The 27,158-nt window shown below is 50.3% G+C and overlaps 3 protein-coding genes across 25 annotated transcripts in view; 1 reads left to right on the forward strand and 2 right to left on the reverse strand.

Moving 5' to 3' along the window:
- The window catches only part of PPIP5K1 (diphosphoinositol pentakisphosphate kinase 1), a 51,435-nt gene extending 46,386 nt beyond the window's left edge, over positions 1-5,049 (reverse strand). For 14 of the 19 annotated variants that reach the window (XM_045067812.1, XM_013055484.2, XM_045067810.1 and 11 more), the window contains exon 1: positions 1,743-1,868. The gene's annotated coding sequence lies outside the window, so the exon portion shown is untranslated. Of the gene's footprint in view, positions 1-1,399; positions 1,424-1,482; positions 1,547-1,571; positions 1,656-1,742; positions 1,869-5,025 lie in introns of those variants that run through there. The other 5 variants (XM_045067805.1, XM_013055481.2, XM_045067803.1 and 2 more) reach the window with 5 other exon arrangements.
- On the forward strand, positions 4,132-10,174 carry CKMT1A (creatine kinase, mitochondrial 1A). Of its 4 annotated transcripts, none has more exons than XM_004751245.3 (10): positions 4,132-4,334; positions 5,161-5,477; positions 6,111-6,309; positions 6,515-6,610; positions 6,952-7,173; positions 7,299-7,384; positions 7,506-7,629; positions 9,269-9,403; positions 9,603-9,728; positions 9,932-10,174. In XM_004751245.3, exons 2-10 carry the CDS (start codon positions 5,329-5,331, stop codon positions 10,046-10,048), a joined length of 1,254 nt encoding a protein of 417 aa, XP_004751302.1. In that variant the 5' UTR covers positions 4,132-4,334; positions 5,161-5,328; the 3' UTR covers positions 10,049-10,174. The 4 variants fall into 4 exon arrangements, with proteins under 4 accessions (XP_004751302.1, XP_012910944.1, XP_004751304.1 ...); XM_013055490.2 differs by having other exon boundaries at positions 5,194-5,477; XM_004751247.3 differs by having other exon boundaries at positions 5,292-5,477.
- Positions 10,175-10,365: 191 nt separating this feature from the next.
- Positions 10,366-26,703, reverse strand: STRC (stereocilin). Of its 2 annotated transcripts, XM_045067800.1 has the most exons (29): positions 26,383-26,700; positions 24,849-25,634; positions 24,737-24,761; positions 22,751-24,005; positions 21,680-21,742; positions 21,491-21,601; positions 21,156-21,322; positions 20,773-20,959; positions 20,534-20,649; positions 20,138-20,270; positions 19,598-19,780; positions 19,270-19,308; positions 18,943-19,110; positions 18,715-18,780; positions 18,173-18,298; positions 17,798-17,856; positions 16,898-17,021; positions 16,672-16,784; positions 14,967-15,102; positions 14,356-14,552; positions 14,066-14,156; positions 13,698-13,854; positions 12,886-13,055; positions 12,170-12,325; positions 11,652-11,794; positions 11,312-11,460; positions 10,961-11,058; positions 10,718-10,865; positions 10,366-10,523 (listed from the first exon to the last, which is right to left on the reverse strand). In XM_045067800.1, the coding sequence occupies exons 1-29, from the start codon at positions 26,426-26,428 to the stop codon at positions 10,417-10,419; spliced, it is 5,319 nt and encodes a 1,772-aa protein (XP_044923735.1). In that variant the 5' UTR covers positions 26,429-26,700; the 3' UTR covers positions 10,366-10,416. The 2 variants fall into 2 exon arrangements, with proteins under 2 accessions (XP_044923735.1, XP_044923736.1); XM_045067801.1 differs by lacking the exon at positions 10,718-10,865 and having other exon boundaries at positions 26,383-26,703.
- Between the last annotated feature and the right edge of the window lie 455 nt (positions 26,704-27,158).

The following is a 27,158-nucleotide window of genomic DNA, read 5'->3' on the forward strand; positions in this document are numbered from 1 at the left end:
ATTTCCAGTTGTCTCTTGCAGGTCTTACACATACACTTCCCCCTCCTGATTAATACACTATTTCCTTGAACTCCTTTTTAGTGAACTGACCCAACTTCCATGCTCTGTGGCATTCCCAAGGTCCCTGTATAGTTTAAGTAAGCTGAATTTTTTTGCACCCTTTATCCTTTATCTGAAGCAGGGGTTTTCCCTCATGTCTAAGAGTCCTAATCCTTCACCCTTTTTTCCCATTAAGTCCTTCCTGGTTTTCTACTGAATGTATAGTCATTTTCCTGAAATTCTATTATAACTTTAAAATGGGGTTGGGCAGGGTGGAGTGTAATAGAATGGGAAAGAGTCTGTTCACAAGCATGGGGCTAAAGAGAAATGGAAAGGCCTAAATTTATAGTTAACAAAGCAAAGATAGAAGCCTGACAGAAATAGCTATGATATAAGCCAGGATTTATTTAGATGTACCTCTGAGAGGCTGGGATTTGATGTGGTATTCCAAGAGCTATTCCCGTTTTCTGGGCCCTTCTCCCCATCCCCCTCTCCTTCAATACTTTGTTGCGAAACAAAAGAAAACTTCAAGCTCTACAAAAGGGCTAAAGGGCAGTCTAACGCCCGCTTGAATAAATGCAAATGGACGGAAAAAAAGGGAGGGTCAGAGGTGGGGAGAAGGTAGGTAGGTAAGGAGAAAGGGTGAGGCGGATGGGTAATCTCAGAAACACGGATGTTAAATCAGATCTAAAAAGGCAGAAGAGAGGGTAAACTGTCTAACTTCTTTATCCCTTAGAATTCGGGGTTGTTTGCAGGAGTCCTCTAATTTCCTTCATCAACACGCACTTAATACAGGGCACCATTAGTGCTAAAGGGGGAAACATTAATACACAGTTCAGGCAGAATATTTCCAACAAGGTAAAACTCCTCAGGCCACCAACACGATCTTCTTCCCACCTAAATTCCCTATAGCTGCAATGCTTACTCCTTCATACATACCCATATTCTGACACTGATGTACTGTGCCGATGCCCTTGTTCTATCAACCCAACCATACTTCTTTCTTCCCCTAATTTGCTAAAAATGACTCTCCATTGACCCTCCCCAACCACTCACAACACTGCTGCCCCTCCCCCACCACTGACCAACTAATCCAATTAATAATCCAACTAATCCTCTCTCACTCCGTCATTCTCCAGCATTAAGCAGCCCTCGAAACCCGCAGAGTCGTCACTAAACTTGGTAACATATCTATATCGAACGCTCAGTGATTCCCCACCAAGAATGCCTACGATCCGTTCCGTCCTCACACTAGCTTTCTCCAGGGTCCCCTCTTCTCTGCAACAACCCCTGCCTCTAGCGATCCTCTCCCGCGTCGACTCCATTCCACCCTTCCTCACGCAGACCTCCCCACCCTGACCCGCTCCACTGCTGCCTCCGCTCCTCACGCAGGACTCCCTCTTCCTCCCGCAAATCCTCAAACCCGGCTCTTCTCTCGCTGACCCCCTCGGGTGTCTCTCCTCACACAGATCCCGGTCACGAATACCGCCCTCCGATGCGACTCCACCAGCCTTCGCCCGCCCCCGCCTTACTCTCCCTACGCTGACATTGAGGCCTCTCCGCCCGGCCTCTTTCCGAAGCTGCCCCCAGCGGGTACTAAACACTGCCCTCAGCACCAACCGAGCCCACTTTACCCAGCCCACCCCCTCAGATACCGCCCCCAGCCCCCAGCCACTCCCCCACCGCCCCCGGCCCTCGCTCACCCGCCTCCCTGCGCTCGCGCAGCCGAACCTGCCGTCAGCGACACCTGACAGCAGCCCAATCAAAGCGCGGCTTCCCTGCGGTGTCACCAATCAGCGGAGGGCGCGCACCGGCAACAGAGTCAGGCTGCGTTGGCCCGCACTTCTGCGTGGAGGAGGGTGGCCCCTAGCGGCAGTGGGGAGGGAATGCAACCTGATGCTCCCCTTCCTCCGATTTCTAACTGCGTTGGCACGGCACAGCCCGGATGCTTGGTTTTTGACAGAAACTTTACAGGGAGACCAAGAGCAGGAAAGAAGCAAGATGCAGAGGAAGAGGTACATTTTGTGACACTGCACGTCCTTGAAAACAAAACCAGGTTTTCTGTTTGTTTGTTTAAACAAAAGGAGTATGACATACTTAGCCGATAAATGTTAACAGATATAGAGTAGTAGACTGGAGACAAAAAGAGACAAAGAGAAAAACAAATCAGAAAGTTAAGGAAAGGAACAAAGAGACTTATTATGGAGGAGACAAGAAAATGGATGGACAGAGAAGACTGGACAAGATAGTTCTGATCTCCACACTGGGCTCGTTCTTTACCCCTCCTCCAGCCTTGGAACCAGACAAACCTGGGTTTGAATCCTGGCCTTGCCTTTAATAGCTGTGCAGCTTTGGACAAGCCACTGAACTTCTAACAGCCTCCATTTCTTCATCTGAAAGAGAGTGGCTTAAAAACCTAATCAGGGGCGCCTAGGTGGCTCCATCAGTTAAGTGTCTTCTTTGGCTCAGGTCATGATCCCAGGACCCTAGGATGGAGCACAGCAGGCTCCCTGCTCCATGGGGAGCCTGCTTCTCTCTCTCCTTATGTCTGCCACTCCCACTGCTTGTGCTCACACTCTCTCTTGCTCTGTGAAATAAATAAATAAAATCTTAAAAAAACAAACAAAAACAACTAATCATACAGTACTGATTATATGAAAGCATTTTGTATGTGTTTGCATTTTTATTCTTATCTTTTCGTCCTTACTTAGGCTTCCTTGGCCAAGACAATTCCAAGTTCCCTGTTTCTCTTCTGCAACCTCACCTACCACTTTTTCAGTCAGGTGCCTCATTATATTGACCCCCAAGGCATCCTGAATGAAAATGGGATGATTCTAAGGACCATCCCTAAGGGAAATAGAATCCTCCCGAGTTCTACTCAGGCTCGTGTTCTCTCCACCACTCCAACCCTTCAATCAAGTTATTAAACCATCTTCTAGGTAATTAACTTGTCTTTCTCACCCCACCCTGAAAAATGTAGGCTGAGTCCCTGGTTATCCATTGGAACAATCCAATTCAATGAAATAACACATACAAGAGTTCTTTATAATTGTAAAGTGCCTTATAAATGTTAAGTAGTATTGGTATCATTATCATTAAAGAAATCAAATACATATATATCAATTACCTCCTGCATGCCATAGGATAATTTTTTAAAGTGAGCTTTAATGTGGCTGTTAGAGGCTCACAGGGAATAAGAAAAGTACACACATCATGTCTTTTCTCAGTGGAGCTAGTATTCAAATTTGAACGGCTAGTCTCCAAACTTGAGTGCTTTCTCTATTCTTCTGGGCAAGTCGTATTTTTCCTTCTGTAATTCTCTCTTCTTGTTTCCTACCTCTTTAATCATAGTAACCACCCTCTCAATCAAATAACAACCCTACTACTCTGGAAAATTATGTCCCTTCTTTATCTGGGTAAATATACACCATTCCAAGTAATTATATTTGCTTGCTCATGACTACTCCTTAACCTAGACATGAGCCCACAGGTAACATATTCCATCTCTCCAAAAGAGACTCTTAACTGTAGAACTCTATCTGTTCTCCGATACTTGCTCTCTTACCAGAAGAAAAAATTAAACGACAGACACAAAAGAAAGGTGGATGGCTTCTAAAGATACCCACAAATGAGAAGGGGAGAAAAAGGAACACAAGGAAAGTCTGAGAGAAATGAAGGGAATCTCACTCAGTAGGGCCTCTTCAGTGGGGCCAGAGGACCATGTGAAGGGAATTTCTCTTTCTCAAATAAGATTTCCAAGTATCTTACTATCTTGTGGGCACACCAAGATAGCTGAGATAAGGGACTAACACCACCATATCCACCCCACCTTACCTGACTTCCATACTGAAGCCCCACATCTCTATTTTGGCTCCAGCATTCATTCTCTTTCCTGCCAGATCAAAGGTCAAGTTACACCTAAGTCAAGTCACACTTTGAACTGTGGGAACACACCCTCTCAAATCAGAATATACACCTTTTGAGAAGAGAAGACAGAGGACCAGTAGGAAGGGAGAGATTCCCTGGCAACCTTAGGCCCTTAAACACCACTCCCCTTTACACACTGTATTAAATAGCCTTAGGAAGCCAAGAAAGTAACACTTGTGGTGATTGGAGACCTGTGCCTGCCTGTTCCATTCCTACACCTCGTCATCTCACCACACCCTTCACTTCACCTTACACTCTCCTCCGGTCCAGGAACTGAAGCTACAAAGAAGGAAGAGAAGGGAGAAGAGAAAGAGGAAACTAAGGATTCCCAGCCCAACCCCAAGCTCCATATCCAGTGCAACGAACAGGTAGGCAAGCTTGCAGAGAATACTCAGAGGGAGCCCCGTGGGCAGCAAACACTTCTGAACCTGAATAAAGCATGAAGAATTAAAAGATCAAAGGTGAAGTAGAGGTTGGGGAGGAGGGGGGGGGAGCGGGAGATCTTGAGAAGTGGAGGCAGGACAGGGCTTCAGGCTTGGGGGCTGAGTGGGGGTAGGAAACACAATATAAATGGGCAAGAGTTAATGTTTCTCTGGTTCCTCTTAGGGAATGCTTTCACAATCTTGTAAGAATAGCACAGGGGTGGCAGAAGGGCTCCTTAGTCCTCTTCCTGGTTCTAAGGAAAAGGTGACCTTGAGCCACCAGCGTCTTTTCCAGTGTCTGCCTCTGTGTGTTTTCTTCCTGTCTTTCTCTGGTATCTGTACTTATTCTGCGGTTTCTCCTGGCGGCCGCCTCCCCTGAGGATATGAAGAGGTTACTGGGGAAGGCCAAAAACTAGAGAAGAGGTTGTGCAATGTCACCCCTTCACACCCAGAGCGACAAATCGGGTTCCCGATTAAGTGGAGAAGCTTGGGGGAAGGGTGTTCGGCTTTCTCGGGTCCCCTCGGGTGCTGTCCTGTACTTGGTGCTGAAATCTGGGCGACCTCCTCTCAAGTGGGCCCGCATCCCCGGCCTAGAGTTGGGGAGCTCCGGTCCCCTAATCTACCTGGCGGAGCTTACCTCCTCTGCCCCCGCACACCTAGCCCGGTCGCAGGCGGAAAGGCGGAGCCTGCGTGAGCCCCACCCCTGGAGACTGCGGCTGGGGCCTCCCTCTCTTCCACCACCCGCCGCTCGCTCATTGCGCCTCTCCTGCAGTCTGGTTGGAACACGCTCCATCTCCCGCTCCAGCCTCCACTCCGGCCCCCATTTCGGCTCCAGCCTCGCATCGAGTTCTGGTCCTCAATCCTCCGGGTTGCATTCTCCCTCCCGTTCCTGCCCTCCGCCAGCTCCCGCTCCGGGATTGAGTAGCCGGACCCTCAAGGCATGGCTGGTCCCTTCTCTCGTCTGCTGTCCGCCCGCCCGGGGCTCAGGCTCCTGGCTTTGGCTGGAGCTGGGTCTTTAGCCGCTGGGTTTCTGCTCCGCCCGGAACCTGTAAGAGCCGCCAGTGAACGACGAAGGCTGTATCCCCCGAGGTATCAGTGTCTGAGGCGCAGGGGTGTCGGGTGGGGGGGGGGGTAGGTGGTGACGGGAACGTAGATGGGGATGGAAATGAGGACCCGGGCAACAGAGAAGGGTTATAATCACGAAGGCTCTGGAGTGGAGTGCTGTACAGTCTGGAGACCTCAGTGGGTTAGGGATTGAGGCCAAAACCGTGAGGTTAAACGCATTCCTGGGGACCTGTAACCCGCAGTCCCCGCCCCGAAGACCCGCTCAGGCCCTGTGAGTTCTGGCTGCACCCACTCTGCCCAAATCACTAATTGAGAAACCAGGAACTATCCCTTTCGCTTTCCTGCTGTTTCCCCCCATTTCCTGAATTCCCCTCCTTGGGCTTTCCCCTCCCCCATCCCTAATGTTGTGTTAATGGTAGGAAAGAACTGAGCAAATCTGGGGGAATTGAGCTGGTTAGCAAGAGGAAGCTAGAACTGTTGGGAAAGAATAGACCCTGAAAGTCCGTAAAGAGATTACCAAGGTTTAGGCTCCCTCTAATCTCCCCTCCTCCCAAGGAGCAAAGCCAGTCATGGCTAACTGGATAGCTCCCTGCTGACTGCCCTGGGTCTAGGCCCCCTGTGCTCTCCCTCCATGGTTACTGGGTGCCCCCTCCCTAGCGCTGAGTACCCAGACCTCCGAAAGCACAACAACTGCATGGCCAGTCACCTGACCCCAGCAGTCTATGCCCGGCTCTGCGACAAGACCACACCCACTGGTTGGACGCTAGATCAGTGTATCCAGACTGGCGTGGACAACCCCGGCCACCCCTTCATCAAGACTGTGGGCATGGTAGCTGGAGATGAGGAGACCTATGAGGTAGGGGGCCCCCAGAGTCTCCCTGGTGACCCAACTCATCTTCCCAGTAATCCCAGCACCTTCCCCCTACAGACCCTTCACTTTCCCTTAAGGCTGGACCACTTCCATACGCACGTTTTCTGACCCAGTGAAATGAGTCCATAGCTAAAGCCTGGAAAGGGATCCCCTCTCTTTAACCACCCTCTCCCTCTTAATTCCTCATCAGGTATTTGCGGAGCTGTTTGATCCTGTGATACAAGAGCGACACAATGGATATGACCCCCGAACAATGAAACATACCACTGACCTGGATGCCAGCAAGGTAGGTCAGACATTTCCCCTTCTGATTTGCTTTGCCTTATGTAAAACACTCTGTTTTCTAATCCCTTCACCTTAATCATTTCCTGACTTGGAGTCATTAAACTGTTGAGATTTTTGTCTTGGTGGGGGGGCGGGGAGGAATTGTATAAAATGAGAATGACCATACCCCAAAGTAGGGGGTTTGAGGGAGGGTTCCTAATGCCCCCTTCCCCTTCCGTTGGAGTACTTGCTGACTGGACTCCTACCAATGCATGCAGAATCCTTACAGTTGAAGGTCTCTCCTTCCCCAAGGCCCTCAGTTCCCACTGTGCTCCTGTGACTTTAATTCCTCTTATTCCCTAGATACGTTCTGGCTACTTTGATGAGAGGTATGTATTGTCCTCAAGAGTCAGAACTGGCCGAAGTATCCGCGGACTCAGTCTTCCTCCAGCCTGCACTCGGGCAGAGCGACGAGAGGTGGAACGTGTTGTAGTAGATGCACTGAGTGGCCTGAAGGGTGACCTGGCTGGACGTTACTATCGGCTCAGTGAGATGACTGAGGCTGAACAGCAGCAGCTTATTGATGTGAGGGGCCTTGAGAAGGAGCAGGGTTGAGAAGCAGATGGAAAGAAGAACCAGGGGGAGGGTGGACCAGAGGGCCTAGGGGCTACTGTGAAGATTCTTAAACCAAGTCCTTTTACTTGCCTCAGGATCACTTCCTATTTGATAAGCCTGTGTCCCCATTGTTGACTGCAGCAGGAATGGCTCGAGACTGGCCAGATGCTCGTGGGATCTGGTATGAGGTTTACCTTACCTCTTTTGTCCCCATGTCCCTTAAGTGCCTTTTTTCCCCTCTTATCTCCTCCAGTTCTAGACCTGCCTCTTGATCCCTGTCTTTTCTTCTTTTCCGTTCTCAGGCACAACAACGAGAAGAGCTTCTTGATCTGGGTGAATGAGGAGGATCATACAAGGGTCATCTCTATGGAGAAGGGTGGCAACATGAAGAAAGTGTTTGAAAGATTCTGTCGAGGCCTCAAAGAGGTTGGAGAAGAGTGTATAAGGGAACTATGTGGGAGGACATAAGGAAAAACCAAAGACTAGACTATATAATTTATCAACCAACTCAGGACACTTTTGATAGCAAAGGGGATTATCATCAGTCACTCCAGGACAATATATCAGGACTCTCTCGAGGGAAAACCAGGATATATGGTCACACAAGAATAGAAAGAGAGAAAGAATGTCATGAGTACAAGGTAGTAAATAAAGCAGTTGCCATATAAACAAAGGAGTAACCCAGTGCCTGGGATTTGTGGAGTGTTCAAATAAGGAAAAGTTTGAGCCTGGATCATGGTAGGGAGTAAAAGATTGGCGTGTCCATGATTCCAATGTAACCACCCAGTTCTGAGCCAAGGTAGGTCTTGGCTCTGGATTCTGTCATTTTCACTAAAGTATCATGTCTAGATTTTAAGCTGAGAGTAGGAGGAAGACTGGGGAAAATGGAAGATGGAATGGCATAAGTTCCAGAATGTGTGGCTCTACTGAATTCCTTAGTCTTATATGGATTAGGTCTCCATATTCTATTCTAGATTAGAAATCCCTATAAACCCAGTTCTTATTGTATGTTTTCCTATATTCAATTCTATTTTGAACTTGTAAAGACAGCTCCTCTTCTTTTAGATTCTAGCTGGGAAGTTTTTATTATTTTTGGCAAATAACAGATAACATATTCTGTCAGTGGGTAGGGAAGTACTTTTCAAATGATATGCCTCAGGTGTCTCATCTGTAAAATTGGGATAATAAGGCTTCCTACATTTTTATGTTATTGTGGTGATTAAGTGAGATAATGCATGTGAAATGCTTGGCCCATAATAAATGTTCAGTAAATGTTAGCTCCTATTATTATTTTTTTAGATGGAAGGGTTTCCCCTTGGCCAGCCTGTTAAATATGCCCCCTATACCATAGTTTTGTTTTGTTTTGTTTTGTTTTTGAACTATGAATAGAGTCCCCTTTACTCAGGTAGTTTTCATGTCCAGTACTCTGGCAGATCCCCTGTGTCTTGAACTCTAATGGCCATCTCCATGATTAGGATGCTCAAGTGAAACAAAATACCCTTTTCTTACTTCCCTCCAAACCCCCTCACGCACACCCTTAACTATGAGTCCGGCTCTTCTGGACTGTTTGCACCTTTCTCTCTGCCTTCTCACATGTGCTTTTTCCACAGCTAACAGAAGGCTTTCTTGCCTCTTCCTGTTGCAAAGCCTACACCCTCATTTTATGTGTGAAAGAACCCTTCCAAACTCTAGGCTCATTAGCAAAGCAAAGATAATCCATGTATGCTGAGCTCATTGAATAATCATCCCTTTCTCAGTTCAGTCTACCACCCCCACTCATTTCCCTAGATCATCCCAAATGCATCATTCTCCCAAGTTTCTCCTCTTTCACATGTAAGATATTTTGCTGTAATCACACCATTATGGGCTTGCAACATCAAAATTACCTTGTATGCATGATAATGACAAACCATTTACACACAAACACACACACACACCCCACAGTGTCATTCTCTCACAGCCCAAGTTTCTGGTTCTAGATATACTTATAGAATTCCTGTAGGTCTGGCTAAGGGAGGGTTCACATATCCCTGACTTTTCACTAACAGAGCCTTTATGGACTCAGGTGGAGCGGCTGATCCAGGAACGTGGCTGGGAGTTCATGTGGAATGAGCGTTTGGGATACATCTTGACCTGTCCGTCTAACCTGGGCACTGGACTTCGGGCAGGAGTGCACATCAAACTGCCTCTGCTAAGCAAAGTAAAGGAATTGTGGGGTTAGAGTGGAGCATGAGTGAGGACAGTGGCTGTGTGTGGTTGGGAGGGGGTGAGCATTTTGGAAAGGTGCCAGACATATTGTGGCTAGAAATGTCAGGGGAAAGGGCTCTGAGCTCGTTCCAGGCATAACCAGTCTCTGCCCCTATTGACCCTACCCCCAACCCCTATATCTTCCCCTCTAGGATAGCCGCTTCCCAAAGATCCTGGAGAACTTAAGGCTCCAGAAACGTGGTACTGGAGGAGTGGACACAGCTGCCACAGGCAGCGTCTTTGACATCTCTAATTTGGACCGACTGGGCAAGTCAGAGGTGAGATCCTTAGGGATTAGGGTGAGGAGAGGTATAGGTCTGTGGGGGTTGAAATATGGTGGTGAATGGGCCCTAGGAATCTGAAATGAAATTCAGGTTGAGCGGGGAGGCAACTGGAAAGGAGTTCCTAGAGCAGGCAAATCAGTGCTGAAGAAGGAAACTCAAGTTATGGGAAGCAGAGATCAAGGGTTAGTGTCCTTCAGGTGGAGCTGGTGCAGCTGGTCATCGATGGCGTGAACTATTTGATTGATTGTGAACGGCGTCTGGAGAGAGGCCAGGATATCCGCATCCCTCCTCCTCTTGTCCACAATAAGCATTAAATCCCCCTCCCCGGAAGATGACTCAAGATCCCCAAGACTTCTGCTTGTTCTAATGTGGCCCATTCTACTTGCCTTGGATGCCCCCAACTCCCTTCTGTCCTAGTAAAGACTCCTTGCTGTGCTCTAGCTGTCTGTGTTATTTCTCATGGGTGGGGTGAAGAGGGACTAGCCTCCAGGAAAGGAAAAGAAGCAGTGGGGTTATTTATGATGGAAAGAAGTCTCCAGATATGGCATGCCAGGAACACTGATTCTCAGGTGGGTGGAAGGCATTAGCATTTTACCCATATTCCTCATCGGCTTCCTGAAGATAATTAGAATGCATTTCCATTTGCACTTTATTAAAGTTTCTTTCCCAACAATCTCTCTCTTTAACTGTAGAGACAGGTTTGTAGCAGGTTGCCAAGGAAGCAGATGGTCAACGCCATGGCCCAGGAGGGTTGTGACCAGTCTTGAAGGCCCCGGGCTGTGCTTCGACCTATAATGAGACAGAGAATGGGAGGAATATTATACCTCTGTTCCCCAGGAACCACTAATAGATGGCAGCTATCTGCCTAGATCCCTTTATTCCAGGGATCTCCCTGAGTGAGTCTTACGAGCCAGAGAGAACTAAGTCCAGGGGCAGATTCTGGGTCAGGAGTTGGAGGTCAGGCTGTGCATTTAGGAACTCACCCTGCTGTTCTGGATTCTCCTTCCCCTCGTGCTGGGCCCATGCCACAGCTCGTCGCTGCTCAGGACTCAGAAAGGCCATTTGTTCAGGAGTGACAGCCACAGCCTGAACACTTGTGAGACTAGATAGCTGGGTGGGGCTGAACACCACCTGGGGGTGGGGACAGGAATCAGTGCATCCACTGTAGCCCCTGTTGGGCCCTGGCTCTTCATGGTCACCCCAAACGCCAGCCCATCAATACTTACAGCAAATTTAGGAGCAGGGATGACAGAAATAGCAAGAGGGGTAAGGCCCTGGATCTGTTCCTGCAGCAGTGCTGAAAGAGCCAGGTCTGGGATCCCTGCTGTTAAAGCAAGTGGAATGGACATTCAAACACTGTTGTATACCTCCCTCCCCCCTTCTCTTCAAACCTACAGACCTTCTCCAACCTCTCCCAAAGTACCATACACCTTCCCCAACACATCTTCAACCTCTTACCTAAATATCTTCTCAGACTCCCACCTTGAAGAATTCCAGAGCAGTACTCCACCCAGTCCAGCCATGGTACAGAAACCAACCCATGACAACCAGAACCAGCAGTGGTCCGGCCTCCCTACCTGCTATGGTGCCGATTTCAGTGAAGATCTCAGGCCCCCAGTTACTGATGGGACCAAAACCACCAGGCAGCACAAGGAGCTGGGCCAGAACTTCCAGCTGCTGCTCAGAACACCGGAGATGCAGATTGCCCAGGAAGAGAGCTGCTTGGCTGTGGAAGAGTGGGGTGGGAGGGAGGAAGATTCAGCCACGGTGATAGGGCGCATGGTTGTGAGATGGGAGTAGAGACTGCTTCAAGTGAGGTCCCTTCCTCCCTGGGACCACTCCTTCATGAGCCTTCCAACCCCAGTGAGTCCACCTTTACCTCAGCACCACCACCCACAACCCCCCTCCACAGGTGACCTAAATTCCCAACTGCTGATATGCTGTAGCTCCTCTGGCCGAAGTCCGCAGAGCGTATAACCCAGGGCAGTCAGGTGAAGGAAGTCCAGGTGGCTCACGTGCCGGCCACTCTGCCGCAAGAAACTGGAGACCACAACCCGGAGCTGATATGGGGATGGAGGGCAGAGAATAAGGAGAGAAATCATGGGGAATTCTTGGAAGAGGAAGTGATTAGGGAAGTGACAAGTGCTACTGGACTATATACTTATATTCTTAAGACCAGAAGTTCCACTAGGCATGGGGAAGGTTGAGGATCCAAAACTAGGCCAGGGAAAATAGGCAGGAGGGAGTTTTACCTGTGCAGGGGCTCGAAGTGAATAAATCACAGAGTTTCTAGTGCCGCAAATATGGGGTATTTAAAAATAGAAAGAATGGCCAGGGAGGGTGACAGGAAAACATTCCTTGGGAATTAGGTGACCTAGAAGCCTGGACCTGTGGAATGGATATTTGGAAGGTAGTAGAAAAAGGGAAGGTGTTACCTGGACAGAGCTCCAGCCATCTATCTGTCCCAGGGTGCTCAGCACTCCCCAGTCCGCTAGGGTCAGCTCCTGTAGTTCCCGCTCTCCTAGACCTATTAAGAGCCGACCCAGCTGCAGGATCTGCTCAGGACGGAATCCCCGGGGAGGACCCCACAACTAGGAGAAAGAGAAGAACAATGGGAATGGAAAAGCATTGCTCTAGGAGTCAGAATGCTGGGTCTTAGTCATGCCTCTGACCTTAGCTGTCACTTGCCTCTCTAGGTCTTTAGCTTCCTCAGCTGTAAAATGAGGATGGTTTAAGGTTCCTCTGACTAGGCCATTACTGAAAGATGCTAGAGTCTCAGTAGGGAAGAATAGCACACTCTTAGTCCATGATTTCTAAACGTTTATGTGCACCAGATTCACTGGGAATGCCTGTTAAAATGTAGATCCCTATAGCATTAAGATGATTCTTCAGTGAGCGGCATGGGACCCTTGCATCAGCATTTTATAAACCTACTCCCTGGATAATTTTGATACACAGTAAAGTTTGGTAACCACTGCTTTCTTCCCTCTACCCATTGAACTAGCTTCCTTTCCTCTGACTCCCTACTCAGGATCCAAACTCTCTAATTCTTTAATCTTCTGTTTCTCCCACTTCTTACCCGGCTATCCATTTCCTTGTGTTCCACACTGCACCCAACCAGCTTCCTCATGTTGGCCTCTCCATCCCTAACCTGTTTTGCCTTGCCCATCGCTGCCCGTAGTTCTTCAGGCCCAAGTCCTGGGTCTCCCGCAAATAATGCCAGGCAGTCCTCAAAGTCTGAGAGCTCCATCTCCGCAATCTGGGTTGCTGACCAGGCTGCTGGGAATGTCCCCCGTACATCTGCACAATTTGGCACAGGTTCTGAAGAGGTAAGGCAGGCACAGGGAGTCAGTGTGGAACTAAACTACGCCCCGAGAGATATCTACAGATGGAATGACCCCTCCAACCTTTGGAAAGGGCAATGTGGACACTATGGGCCAAAGGATTACTATAGTGTGAGAATTACAGGACTCAAAGGACATTAGAAGAAGTAAGTGATTAGAGAGGACAAGCTCCACATTATATAAATGGAAGACTGAAAGAGGTTGCCTAGGGATTTAATGGCAGGTCTAGATCAGAACCCAGGTCTCAGGTCCCAGAGGGTCCCCTGCCTACATCCTAAGCATCTTCCCAGCAGTCAGCTCCATACTCTAGCACAGAGCCGAGCCTACAAGCTGGGTCACTGTTAACAGGGATAAGACAATAGGAAAAGGGAAATCCTGGGCTCAAAGTGCAATGGGTTCTAAATTTCTAGGGCTATAGAACCCTAGAACTAGAAAAGACCTTGAAGATCATCCCGCTAACCACTTTGGTTTATAGATTAGAAAACCAAGCCCAGAGAACAGAAAGTGTGTAAATCTTCCCAAAGGGCACATCATACCTAAAGCCTAAAATTCTGATTCCATTGCTGAATATTCTTTTCTATACACTCTAATAGACTTAAGAATATTTGGGTAGTTTCACCTGGGAGATCTTCTGCAGTAGGCCGTACAATCCCAGCTACCAAGGCGGCTTTCTTGGGTGCAAGCTGTGGACCGCCACATAGCTGTCCAACTCTGCTCTGCTCCCAGCTCCGCTGCTTCTCTAGGAGCCGCTCCAGGGTCTCTGGTCCCAAGGCTTCCTGTGTGAGAAGTGATATGGAGAGTGCAGAGATCTAGGAAGGTCAGGGCCAGCTGCTGCAGCTCTAATTCTAAAGTCTTTTCTCTTTTTAGCAATTTCCCCAGATTCAGGCTTTACAACCCTTGCCCCACACCTCCTTGGCCTTAGCTCCCCAGAACCAGCTCACCAGTCCCCTCTCTGCCCTTACTCCCTCCCTTGTTCCTTCACCTCACCCTGGGGATCAAGGAAATAGCTTCGGTAGACAGAGTGAGTACTAGGCGTCCAGCTTGTTCTACTTCACCCTGGCTCCACAACTCTGGCTTCCTGGGGGACAGGAAGAAGATCAGGGGCTGGGATGCTGAGAGAACTGTGATGGAAAGGAAGGGGGAAAGAGGACATGCTAGGATTGGGGACTCAGGGCTCCAAGGACCCTTGAGTGTATTAAATGAGCTGCCACTGATGATGGTGGTTAAGAGGGTGGGTGTAGGATGAGTTAGAATTGGAAGTTTCCGAAGGTTCATACCCAAGAACAGGCTCCTGCGACAGGAGCCATCCCAGCTCTGTGGCAAATGGCTCTCCTAGGCAGAAGCCCTGCAGCTGATTGAGATGGGCCAGGAGGATCGGTAGGGGGATCCGTCGTGTACTCTCTATCCCCAGGAATCCAACCAAGGGGCCCAATGTCTCCAGCACTTCCCTTGAGACTGTTGTCTCCTTTGGAGCCTAGAGAGGGGCATCAGGCCTTGGGACAATGCATCTCTGACTCAGACGACCAGACTCTTTGATCAAGACACCAAAATCTTTGATTCTTCTCTCCCTCCAAGCTCCCAACTCAAAACCCTATAATGTTCACTGCCATTGTTTACTTTCTTAAATCAGGAGCCCAGATAGGTGGAGGCAGAAAGGCTAAGCGATGGAATCCAAAGGATTTCTGGGACTCCAGTGAATGTGGATAGGAAATAGGAAGCAGGTTCTCAAGGAATAGAACCTGGAGGTAGATCTAGGGGCTAGGGCCTTGTGGACAAGAACCTGTTTGGCATCAAAAGTGTGGGGCTGGGCCTAGAAGACAGAGAACATTGTCTGAGAGGTAAAAATGATCCAGGCAGCAACTCTGAGTCTGGTAGGTTGGACTCTTACCAAGTTTTGTAGTGCCCTCTCTGCCAGGGCTACACGGTGGAGTGGGGTCAGTGCCAGCAGCTGCTCTGGAGCTCCTCGTACCAGCTCCACCACCAACATAATAGATTCATTGGACAGTCTCTCCATCAACCGGACCCTATAACAATTTGACAACAGGGGCCCTCAGAAATGAGCCCTGTTGAAAAGAGACCACAGAACACCACATTGCCCAGACAAAAGAGGTAACATCAGAATAAACCTTATGTCCCTGACAGGATCTGATATTAAATTGCCCCAGATGCAATTCCCATCATAGTGTTTAAAGGGAGGGAACAAAAGGAATGACATACTTCTAGTATTCCCAAAAAGAAATGACCAATGATCCTACCATCTAATGGAACCCAAAGCACCAAATATCAACTATCTTTAGTTATCAACCCCATTGATAGATTAGGAGACGGGTTCCCAGAGGTGGTGGGATCTTACTCCCAGTTCCTCTCTTCTACAGCATCACCCTTCCTCTACCTGTTGGGAGGAGGTCCTCTCTCATTTGTATCATGCTACACAGTTTACCAAGTTCTTTTGGGTGTTCTCTCATTTGATCCTTATGACAAGATTTTGAGGTAAGAAAGGTATTTTTCTTACTCTTTCACAGATGAGGGACTCAGGTCTTCCAGCTCATGGTCTAGGATCTTTCACCTTATCTAGGTCCTTGGAATTCTAAAATTATCTAAATTAAAAAGATTTGAATGGCTTTATTTTTAAGCCCTCTTGCACCCAAATTGGGAGTGATATTGTATACTCTAGGGCTGCCAAATCTGGAACTAGGCTGTGTAGCACAAGGGCCAAAATCTGTGGAAAGACCTATAAAAATGTAAGGATGGAGTCAACCACTTTGACCACCACCTCATCCCTAGGAAGGCTAACACCAGCCTTTTTCTACCCTGACTTACAGTTTAGATGGCAGTGGGGTAGAGATGGGGGTAAAATGGAAAAAGAGGCCTATGAGAGATACTCATAAACTCCCAGAGTCTGTGTTAGGAGGACTCAGGTTCATGGGTTTTCTCTCCCCACGACCCTTACCCATACTTGAATGTGCTGTACAACATTCCTGCTATGGGACCATCCAGCCTAGGCTTGAACACCTCTTGAATTGTGATGTTGGGAATTCACTACATCAATTTTCCTTATATTTTGCAAGACTCTGATTTTTATTCCTTTGTCCTTGCAATGCCCAATATGGCCCTTCAGAAACATGCCCATCTATTTTCTATTTGATAGCCTTTGGGGTATTTGAAGGCATTTATCATGCATGTTTCATACATGTTTTCTTTCTGTACTCCACTGACACACTGACAACATGGTTGCTTAAACAGACTATAATCCTCTAGGGCAGAATTGGACCATTGCCCCCCTCAGCTTAGATAGTCTATCTCTATTAATGTAGCCTATTATATTATGACTGCTTGGAAGGCCACATCATCGTGTTACCCACCCTCAGCTGTCCCATGTTGGGACCATGTTCTGGGAACCAGTCAAGACATAGAGCAACTTTGAATAGAATCCTCCACTTTGGGCTATAACTGGTATCAGGGAACAATCAGGAAAAAAAAGAAAAACAAACAAACAAACAAAAAAACACCACCTAAGGGCACTTCCTAAGGGCAGATCTTCTACCCCAAGTTGAGACTTCTAAGGAGCCAGTTTCTCTAGTCAGAGCACTTACGGTAAATCCAGGAGTAGCTTTGCATCTAGCCCACTCAGTTCTGGCCCCAGGGTTGCCAACTCTGGCTCTGGCATGGTCATCCTCCGCTGTAGCTCTGCCCAGATACAAGCCCTCTGTAGGACAGGGTAGGGAAACATGTCAGGACAGACTTAAGTTTGGGAACCGGATTCTGTATCCAGGGTCCTTGCCTCCCTGCTCCAACTAATGCCTAAGCACCCCCTCTCACCAGGCTCCCTCGAACCCCAGTGGGCAGCTGATAGATCATGTGCACAACTTCAAGGAAGTCTGCCATCGAGTTGATCTGCTGCAGAAACTCACACGACATGCCCCCCGCCAGGGTGCCCAGAGCCCTGTAGGTGTGTGAATGGACAGATGCTCATTCATCACATGCCATGGTCTGTCTGCTCATTGTATCAACACAAGTACAGATGCTCATTTACAGTAACTTATAGTTTGAGATATGATTTTCCACGGATGTTCTCATTGGCTCCCCACATCATCACTGTTTATCAGAGAGGAAAATAAACATTCACAGAGGTCAAGCGAAGTTCCCCACATTATTCTCCTACAAACATGCTAAACTGAGCCTAGAGCTAGATCTTTAGATTCTGAAGACCATGATTCTTCTACTTACTTATTCCTGTTTATTCTCCTTGGCCAGTGGTTCTGATTAACTAACCGGATCAAACTAACAACAGCAAATGTCTATTGGGAGCTTGCATAGGGCCAGCCACTCTATTAAGTCCCTTACATGCCTTATCTCATTTAATCTTTATAACCACATCCTATGAGGTAGGTACCATTTTAATTCTCATTCTATAGAAGGAAAAAACTGAAGCTTAGAGAGGTTAAATGACTTGCCCAAGATCGCAAATACATGTCAGGGCTGGGACATGAACCCAGGTTTTCTGAATCTGGGTAGATTCAGATAGACTCATCAGGGTAGTTGTGGTCCTGTGGGAGGGCAGGAGGGTAAAGGGAGAAAGAGCCAAGAGGGGGACCACAGGCTGGCACCATGTGTCATTCATCCCTACATCTCCCAACACATCACATGGTATCTGGCACATGGTAAGTGCTCAAAAATTGTTAGTTGAATTAAACTCACTGCGCAACACAGGTTACTCACTGCAGATTCCTGAGTGTCAGGTTGGTGGGCACCTGCATCTTCTTCCAGAGAAACTGTGCCTACAAGAGAAAAAAGAGGAGCAGCACCCCAGCAGAGATAGTTGCCTAAGAACTTAAGATGCTTTGGACCCAGTCTTGCCTCCCCACCGTGTAGATCCCATTAGCCTCCTGCTCTCCCAAATGCACATTCCTCTCCGACAGAGAGACAGAGACAGAGACAGAGAAATGGAGGATTAGGGAGGAGGGAGAAGAAATGAGCCAAGCAAGTCATATTATAAAATATAAAGGATGCTCAGGCTAAAGTGCCCAATGTAGGGCTGCTGGGTAAAAGAGGTGGGACACAGTGAGTAGTCCTAGGCTAAGTGGAGAGAATTACCTGCTGCTCAGACCAGGGCAGCTGGCGGTAGCGCCTCCGGTTAGCCAGAAGAGCCGTGGTGTCCAGCTGCAGCAGCTTCAGCGGGAGTAGGGGAAGCAGGCAGTCTGGCCAGGTGGTGGGGATAGGCTGCCAGTGGCCATGTGAGTATCGCAGTGCAGCAGTAGGTAAAGGGAGCCATGGGGGCAGGAAAGGACCACAGCTAGGATAAGACTGGATGATCTGTGCCACTAGAGCGGTGCACGCCTGAGGGCCCTCACCTCAAGGCGGCTGCGGGCAAGTCTTGCTGCTATTTGGGCACCTGGTGGACTAAAGTCCTCTCTGAGCTTTGGTCTCTTTATCTGAAAGCAGGGTGGTTGGCCTTGACATTCTAGGCCAGTGTGGATCATGCTTTCCTGTTCTCTGGAACTGGGGAGGGCAACTAATGTCTTGGGGGGGGCACAGAGCCAGCCTGGACTCTTGGGGGGAGTGTGTGAAGCAGCACCAGCCGTATGAAACCGCCCTTGGATGGGGAGAAGAGTTTAGTTGGGAGATGCCACACGTACCTGACCAGGGATACACACAGCTGCACCGGCACCTGTCGTACCTATGTTTTTAACTCCATCTTTCCCCTGCGTGAGAATTGGCAGTGTGTGTGTGTGTGTGTGTGTGTGTGTGTGTGTGTAAGAAAGTGGGGAAGTGTGGGAGACCTTCCCTGGCCAAAGGGAAGATTCCCTGCTCCTTCCCCAGAGCCCACATCCTTCAGGGCCTCATCCTCCCTGCCACTCTCATACCCGAAATGTCTGCAACAATGCTGCGGTCTGGCAGGCTGAGAGGCGTGATAGTTCGGGGGCTAGGCAGGAGCAGGCCCCAATCAGAACTCGCCTAGGGATGGCCTGGAGTGTCTGGGAGCTGAGACCTGGCAGCAGAGGGTGCAAGGAGCAGAGTTCCTCCAGGGACAGCTGGGGAGCAAGAGAGACAAGAGTCCTGAAGAAGAGCAGCAAACCCAGTACAGTAAGTGGCAGGTGAGGAAGCATGGAGGGAAGAAAGGGGCAGATGCAGGAGGCAGGGAAAGGGGGACAAGGACCTCTGGAGGATGTTGAGAAGGGGCTGCTACTCACATCATGTCTGGGGAGGAGCCGACCGAGCAGTAAAACAGCCTAAGGTGGGAGTAGACAGGAAACAGCAGCTTTTCAGGTCCTGGCAGCCAGGTTTGAAACAAGTCCCGAGGGCCTACTCTCTAAAACTTGTAGCTCCCTCTCTACCACCCCCACTGACTAGCCTGGCCATGGATCTTCTTGATCTGAAGAAGGGGGTATGAGGGGTCCCTCCTTGGGACAGAGAAAAAGGAGGAGGCTCTAGAGGAACTAATGGTATCCCTGACCGTAATTCTCTTGACTGGTGTTCCCAGGGCTGGAGGGTAGACACCAGAGAGCAAGACAGGCCCACCTGGGCGGGTGTGACACTGGTTCCCTGCAGGGCAGGAAGCATGGCTCTTAGCTGGGGCTCTGACAGCTCCTGCAGGAAGCGGAGGCCCAGCTGAGGGAAGAGAGGGGCCCAGACTCGCAGCTCCCCGGGGCTCAGCACAGCCCCTCCGGAAGAGCGCAACACTCCCAGAAGCTCATATGCCACCTGTAACCAAAGAAGTTTTGGGACTGGAGAGAAAAGATAAGTGAACTTTAAACTTCCTGTCTGATCCCGGATTTGGATTTCCTAGGGCCTGGTCTGGGACTTAGAACCAGGGCTGGGATAGGAACAGATTGGGTTGAAGATCTCAGAGGGTATGTGTGGGGTCTCATAAACCAAATGGCATAGTTCTGGAAGAGGTGGTAAACAGATAAGAATGACCATGGATAAAGGAACAGAGGTGGCAGAGGTCCAGGAGGGCTGGCACTATTGTGCTCACGTGTGGTTGAGATCACTGGGCGAGCCCTCCACACTGACTCAAGAAGAGCCTGGGGTCTCGTAGGCCTGTGCCAAGGGGCTCACCCGTCCTTGTGGGCTGAGAGTCCCGTTGGCCGCACATTCCAGCAGCCCCCGTTCCACCGGCCCCATTGGATCACTCAAGGGTACCAGGCTCTGCAGCTCCTCAGGGCTCAGGAAACAGGCGAGGGACCCCAGCCTGAGAAGGGCACGAAGCTGGCCTTCATGTGGTCACGGAAGCTGGCACTAAGGTGGGGACCACGTGGGTACAGCGAGTGGGCATTCTGACCACTAAACTAGGAAATACGGGTGCCATAGATAGGACTCTGTCCCGGAATCCAATACTGCCTGTGTCCCTTGCCTACTTTCTTGCCCCTGCCTTCCTAGGACCCCAACCTATCCAGCAGCCATCCTCGCCGCTCTCCCAATGTGACCTTGATCACCGACCCTACAACCACTCACCTGCGCACCTGCTCCTCTCCATCCTGGACGCTTTGGTTCACCAGGCTGCGTAGCACATGTCGAGCGTGCCCTGGCCCAAGACCTGCTGCTGGCCAGCTATCCTCCAGGGCCTGGATCTGAGATGAGGAGGTGCAGCTTGTATTGGGGTCATGTGGGACTCTTGTGGGGAGGAGCCGACCAGGACTCCTGTCCCACCTAGCACAAGATGGGCTGGTCAAGTTAAGAGGGTCATGTCCTACCTGGTGAGGGCTGAGCTGCAGAAAGTTTTCCAGAGGGAGGTGGGGGAGCAGGGGCAGCACGGCCCACAGAAGTTCTTGGGACCAGGCAGGCACTTCCCCGAAAAGCTCAGGGGCCAGCAGGCGTTTTGCAAGAGCCTCCTTCTGTTCAGGCTTCATTCCTGGGCTATAATCCCGGATGGCAGCCAGGCTGGGGAGAGAAATGGCTCTCAACCCTTGGCCCTGTTCCAAACAGTTGTCCCCTAGTTCTCTGCAGCCCTACAATCATAGGCAAGAAGGAGACTCTCTCTAATTTTAACAGAGAGGATCTCAGAAAGGGGTTGCCCTAGGCCGGTGGGGTCAGCTTGACCCCAGCAGGATCAGGAGGGGTGGTGCGGGGTCCTCACACACTGTCGTTGGCCAACAAGGATGGTGGGAAGCGCATCAGGTCAGAGACAGCCAAGAAGGGAATGAGTGGTGACAGGTCAATGAAGAGTTGGGAGGTGAGTCGTGGGTACCGCTGGAGTAGCAAGGCTGTCAGGCGACCCAGGGCCTGCTCCTCCGATGGTGGTACCTGTGGGGGGCACAGGAATGGATGCTGGCTCTGGAAATGCTCAGTATCCTTGCGATCTCCTCTCAAGATCCTCCTTCCACTGGGCAAGCCCGCTGCACACCGGGTCCTAAGTGCCCTTGATTCCTAGATTTCTCCCTCCACCCTGGTTCCCCCTCTCTCAATACCCACCTGCAGCTGGGCCCAGGAACGGTGCATGAGTGTCAGGAAGCCCTGAGCAGCCTCCCTCTCTGCTGAAAGCACCAGCTGCTGGAGATTTTCCGGTGGCATGTGCAGGTATGCCTAGGAGTGGGAGGTTATGGTAGACACAGCCTCATGGGGTTGTGACCCAGCCCACCCATGTGCCTCTCCAACAGTTACCTGCACTAGAATCTGCAAGGCCCAAACACTCTTCTCCCTCTGGAGCAGATCCCATAGAACAGGCTGGTGGGGAGACAGATAGGATGCCAAGAGATATTTCCTCTGTCCCTCCTGAAGCTTCCCCAGTCACTCCAACTCCTCTTCCTAGGATGCTTGTTCTTTGTCTGAAGCTAGGATGTGTGTCTCCTCAGATATTAAATTCTTTTAGGCCAGGGACAATGTCTCTAACTTCTCCTGTATCCCTTTCCATGCCAGGCTCATTGCTGGCTCAATAAATAAATAAATACTTGGAGATCGGAACCAAATTGCTATGAATCTGTCTAAAATCATTTCACTGGATGCACGGCTTGAGAAAGGTGGACCCCAGCGTGGAGTAAGGAATTTTTACATACCCTGCAGAACCTAGCAAAGTGCCTTTCATAAAACAGGGAACCAATGAATGACTTATGGTATTTATGTATTCTAGTCCCCTCACTCTACAGAGAAGAAACAGAAGCCCAGAAAACCTAAATTAAATTATTTGCCTAACACCACCCTAATTTGTAACATAGTTGACCCCAGAACCCAAGTCTTCCGATTTGTAGTTGCCCTGAATTTTTCTCATTTCTGCCCAATCTTCCTCTATTTTGCCAGCCTCTGAGTCTCACTCTCTAGGGACAGAATTAGGGCCCTCCAACTTGATCCCTTTCCCTTCTGGAGCAGAAAGGGCGAGAGTCAAAGAGTCAGAATAATGAAATAACATTCATCGCATGTTTCTGTATCTTGCTATATACATAACCCATAACATGTCTTATCTTATGTAATCCTTACAGCCACCCTACCAAAAAATTGGCATGAGTATTAACCCTCATTTATAGATTAAAAAAAAAAAAAAAAGTATTGCCCAGAGAGGTTAAGTAACTTGTCCAAGGTCGATCATAGAACTAAGATGTGAACCCAAGCCTGTCTGACTCCAGAGCTATGTGCTTAAACCACTAGAGTATACTATACTATTATCCTCTCAGCATTAGAGAAATCATTTGGAGGTCCTTCCCTCTGTTCCCAGGGCTTTCACCTTGGCAGATCACTCACACTGAAGCAAGCCAGCAGCTCCATCTTGTTTGTAACAGAGCTGGCGCTTTCAGTGGGTTCGAAGCCCAGCGGGGTTGGCAGTTCCTCCTCTTCCAGGTACTTCCCGACCGTCCGCAGCACGCTGCGCCGGCCCTCTGGGCGGAAGGCATCCCAGAAGGAACAGTTGTCTGGGAGACTGGAGAGCATCAGGGCCTGCCCCAGCATTCCCTGGGCCTCAGTGCCCCCAGCCCCTGGACCCAGGAGAAAGGTCAGCAGGCGCAGGAGATAGTGTAGGCGTGTGGAATGGGCAAGGGCTGGTACAGAGGACTGACAGCGTGGCAACTGGGATAGCATGCCAAGCAGGAAGGGAGCTGGGGCCAGGCACAATGGGGATGGTCCCAGTGGCGGCAGGGAGGGTAGAAGAGGGCCCAGGAGCCCCTCTAGGAAGCAAGTGTCATTACCCCCACGACTTATCCTGCACTGGCCTGCGAGCCAAGGCCAGAAGGGTGCCAGGGCTTCATACATGGTGTCGTTGACACAGACCATCATCAGGAAGCTTCCCCCATCTGGGCAGCGCTCCCCACAAGGTCCAACGTGGCAGGGTGGGAAGGCAGTGACATCTGGGGTGGGGCCCTGGCACACATGCTGAACCCAGGCCTGATTGCTGGGGGGGACAGCCTGCAGACCTGCCTCTCCACACAGCCGCTCAGCCCACAGAGTCTCGTTCTCCAAGAAGCAGCCCCAGAAGATCTCTGGGGTGAGGGGTACAGGGGGCAGGCCTTCAGGACAGCTGGTGGGGGGTGGGAGCAGGCCAGCACATAGCTGCTTCACCAGGCGGCGGTTGGGGCCAGACAGGGCTGAAAAGGAGAGGTTGCTACATATTGCCTCCAGGAACTGATCGGGAAGCTGGTCATGGCAAGCCTGGAGCCAAGCTTGGGCACCTGGTGCCCACGAGACTGCATACCACACAGCTGTCTGGCAGATGGCAGCGGGGCTGGGAGGGGGCCGCGGGGTGGCCGGCTTGGCGTGCTGGCAGAGCAAGTGGATGGAGAAGTTGGAAATGCTGTAGGGTGGTGCTGGGCCCGAGTGGTTCTCGCAGAGGGCCTCCACAGAGATGGCTCGCCGTTGGCGAGGGCTGATGTGGGCTGAGGGCTGGGAAGCCCTGGGCAGAGGCACACCCGTGCTCAGGCAGTGGAGGAGGGCAGGGGGTGGGGGTGGTGATCCAGACAGAAACCCCAGCGCCTGGACATCCCAGGAAAGGTTGTGCCGGATGCCCCTGAGTGTAGAGGGAGGAGCAGGCAGCATCTGGTCAGTTTACATTTCCTCCAGTTGAACATTCTGACCCTGGCCCAGAGCCCTGCAAGGGGGGCAGCAAGCATAGGCTTTTCCAAAAGGTCCCAGGGACCATAGATGTTACTGGTTTAGGTGGAAATGGGAGAGAGATCTGTCCTGCCAAGGCACGAAATCATCTAGGAGGAGCCCCAGTTGGAGTCCCTTCTGTCCACCTGGTTCCTTTCTTTCTCCTTTCTTCATATGCTTTTAGGTAGCTTAGGGCCAACCCTTGGTTGGCCTCATTTCAGGAAGTCTGCCGAGCAATTGAGGAAATCTGACCATGCTCTGGCATTGTTGTGCTGAAATAGTAAGCGATGGAGGAATCCAGTCTTGTCCTTTCTTCCCATATCCCATCTCTACCGGGTAAAATTTATGAAACGTGTGCGAGGCACAGTTCTAAGTGGCTTATATGTACAGTATTAACCCATTCAATCTCACTCTATGGGGGCTAATACTATCTATATTATATAAGTAGGGAAACTGAGGCATAGAATGAGAATGTAATCTCCCCAAGGTCACATGGCTAGGTAAAGGTAGAGTTGGGACACCAACCTAGTCAGTCACGCTCTAAAGCCACTAAACAACACCCCTCCTGTCAGTTCTCTCCTCCACCCTGGAGACTGATGACTTCCCAGGCCCAGTCAGAACTCCTTTCCTGGCAAGAGAGTTACTTACCATAAAAGCAGCTGCTGAAGGTTGCCTAGGAGGGAAACAATAAGGAAGAGGACTCTCCCAGTCTCACCCCTTCTTTGCCCTGCCACAGCCCAGCAGACCTGGCAGCACTCACCTCCCTGGCACTGCCCATTGGCATCAGGCTCTGGTTGCCCCAGGATAGAAAAAACCTCATCCTGTAGGGAGTCGGTGACACGGAGCAGCCCCTCCTGGAAGGCAGCATAGAGGGGGGCCCCCACTGTGCGCAGCAGGCCTCCCCAAAGAGCCTCCTCAGAGCCTAGTTCCCCCACTGGGGTGAGCAAACCCAACAGACCCTGCAAAAAGTGGGGGGCTTGCTCCCTCCCATCAAGGCCTGTGGCATTGGTGGGGTCTACGCTGGGCTGCACCTGCACCAGGGTCTGCCAGCGTGTACCTTCTAACAGCAGCAGCAGAGAAGGCAACCAGTCAGCCACGAGGACACAGTCAGAGGGCCCATCACGGGTGCATGGGGGGCGGGTAGGGGTAGGGGGTCCCACAGGAACTAAGGCTCCTAGCAGCGCCTCTGCGAGTCCACCCAGCACACCTGCCTGGTGCCCCAGGAAGTCCCGGGGGGTCTGCTCCTGTCCCAGCAGTGCCAGCACATCCCCTAGCAGCCCTAGCATTGGCTCCCAGTCTGGGCTGCCTCTCAGTGTCACTAGGAAATCGTGGAGCCGGAGGACAGGGGGCTGGAGAGGTGGGGGCTCCCCCACGGGTCCCTCCCCCATTCTCCCAGGCTCAAAGGAAGAAGAAATGTTGGCTAGGAGTGCAGAGAACTGTGAGCGGCTGAGGGACCCGGGGGGAGCCTGGTCCATGGTGGAGAGCAATGACTTCAGGAGGGAGAGCCCAGGGTCCAGGGACTGAATCCCAGTAGGGACCAGAGTCACTGTGAAGAGAGAAACAGGAGCTCACTCAAGGGGAAGAGCCTAGAACCCAATTCAGCCTTGCCCTGGAAGCCAGCCCTAGCTTAGATCTGAAGATGAAGCTCAGGGTTTGGTGAGCTGAGTCCCTTTACTGAATCAGCCTACAGGAAGTCTTGACCTGCTTCCTTTTCTTCTTCTTCTTCTTCTTTTTTTTTTTAAAGGTTTTATTTATTTGACACAGAGATAGAGAATACAAGTAGGCAGAGTGGCAGGCAGAGGAAGAGGGAGAAGCAGGCTCTCCACTGAGCAGGGAGCCTGGGCTCAATCCCAGGACCCTGAGATCATGACCTGAGCCAAAGGCAGCTGCTTAACCAACTGAACCACCCCGGTTCCCCTTGACCTGCTTTCTTAACCTTCGCTTTCTCCCTAGCTCCAGTCTCTGCCCATCTTCCTTTATCTTTTTTTTTTTTTTTTTTAAGATTTTAGTATTTATTTGACAGAGAAAAAACAGGATAGCACAAGCAAGGGGAGTGGGGAAGGGGAGAAGGGGAAGCAGGCTTCCTTGCTTAGTTAGCAATTGCCAATGCCAATGCAGACTCCATCCCAGGACCCTGGGATCATGACCTGAGCAGAAGGCAGATGCTTAACTGACTGAGCCTCCCAGGTACGCCTTCCTTTGTCTTTTATAGAAACCAGTTAATCTCTGCATTCTTAAGTCTCTTTTTAGCAACCATCCCTCTCATCCCCAGCCCTGCTCGCTGTTCCTCTCACCTGCACAGGATAGCGGCAACAGCAGAGGCCAGAGGCTCAGAGCCATGTTTCCAGGTGAGCACCGGTAAGAGGTGAGTTCTGGTTATTCTCACTTTGCGTGGGATAGCCAGGTAAGGGCAGAGCACCACAGGCAGCCAGAGTTGCCACTGACACTATAGTGTGGTCTTTCAGGAAACAATATCTGTAACCTGACAGGTTTGTCACCTGAGCCTCTGAATACCTGATCCTCTGGCTTTGGAAAAAGGTGTGCTTCTGTGAAAGGGACCAGTTATAGGGGATCCCAGGGGGCCCTTGGTGGAGCCTAAGGAGACAGCCTCAGTTAAGAGCCAGGATACAGATAAGGGTGTAATCTTGTAGGGGGGTGGCATTCTGCAGAAAAATGTAAGAAAACAAAGAAGATCCAAAGGAGTTAAAAAGCAAGTAGGAGGGGCGCCTGGGTGGCTCAGTGGGTTAAAGCCTCTGCCTTCGGCTCAGGCCATGATCCCAGGGTCTTGGGATCGAGCCCCGCATCGGGCTCTCTGCTCCGCAGAGAGCCTGCTTCCTCCCCTCTCTCTCTGCCTGCCTCTCTGCCTGCTTGTGATCTCTGTCTGTCAAATAAATAAATAAAATATTAAAAAAAAAAAAAAAAGCAAGTAGGATTCGGAGGAGTCAAGGAAGAAAGGGGACCCAGAAAAAGAAACCGGGCAGCCAGGTATAAACAGAGAAGAGGAATAAAGACCAAGGTTTGGTCCAAGGACATAACATTTAGGAAAAGGAAAGCTGCTTTCAATTCAGTG

Source organism: Mustela putorius, unplaced genomic scaffold (assembly GCF_011764305.1).
Source record: "Mustela putorius furo isolate JIRA1106 unplaced genomic scaffold, ASM1176430v1.1 tig00003898_pilon_pilon_pilon, whole genome shotgun sequence".
NCBI classification, from domain to species: Eukaryota; Metazoa; Chordata; class Mammalia; order Carnivora; family Mustelidae; genus Mustela; species Mustela putorius.

Excerpts from the sequence above, each read along its gene's own strand:
- CKMT1A (XM_004751245.3), top strand. The coding sequence starts at position 5,329 with ATGGCTGGTCCCTTCTCTCGTCTGCTGTCCGCCCGCCCGGGGCTCAGG. Across the intron at positions 7,174-7,298 it reads AACAGCAGCAGCTTATTGAT|GATCACTTCCTATTTGATAA; the intron begins GTGAGGGGCCTT and ends TACTTGCCTCAG. Across the intron at positions 9,729-9,931 it reads ACCGACTGGGCAAGTCAGAG|GTGGAGCTGGTGCAGCTGGT; the intron begins GTGAGATCCTTA and ends AGTGTCCTTCAG.
- STRC (XM_045067800.1), bottom strand. The coding sequence starts at position 26,428 with ATGGCTCTGAGCCTCTGGCCTCTGCTGTTGCCGCTATCCTGTGCAG. Across the intron at positions 15,103-16,671 it reads AAGCTACTCCTGGATTTACC|GGTCCGGTTGATGGAGAGAC; the intron begins GTAAGTGCTCTG and ends AAATTGTTATAG. Across the intron at positions 10,866-10,960 it reads TCCCTGCTCCTAAATTTGCT|GTGGTGTTCAGCCCCACCCA; the intron begins GTAAGTATTGAT and ends CCCCACCCCCAG.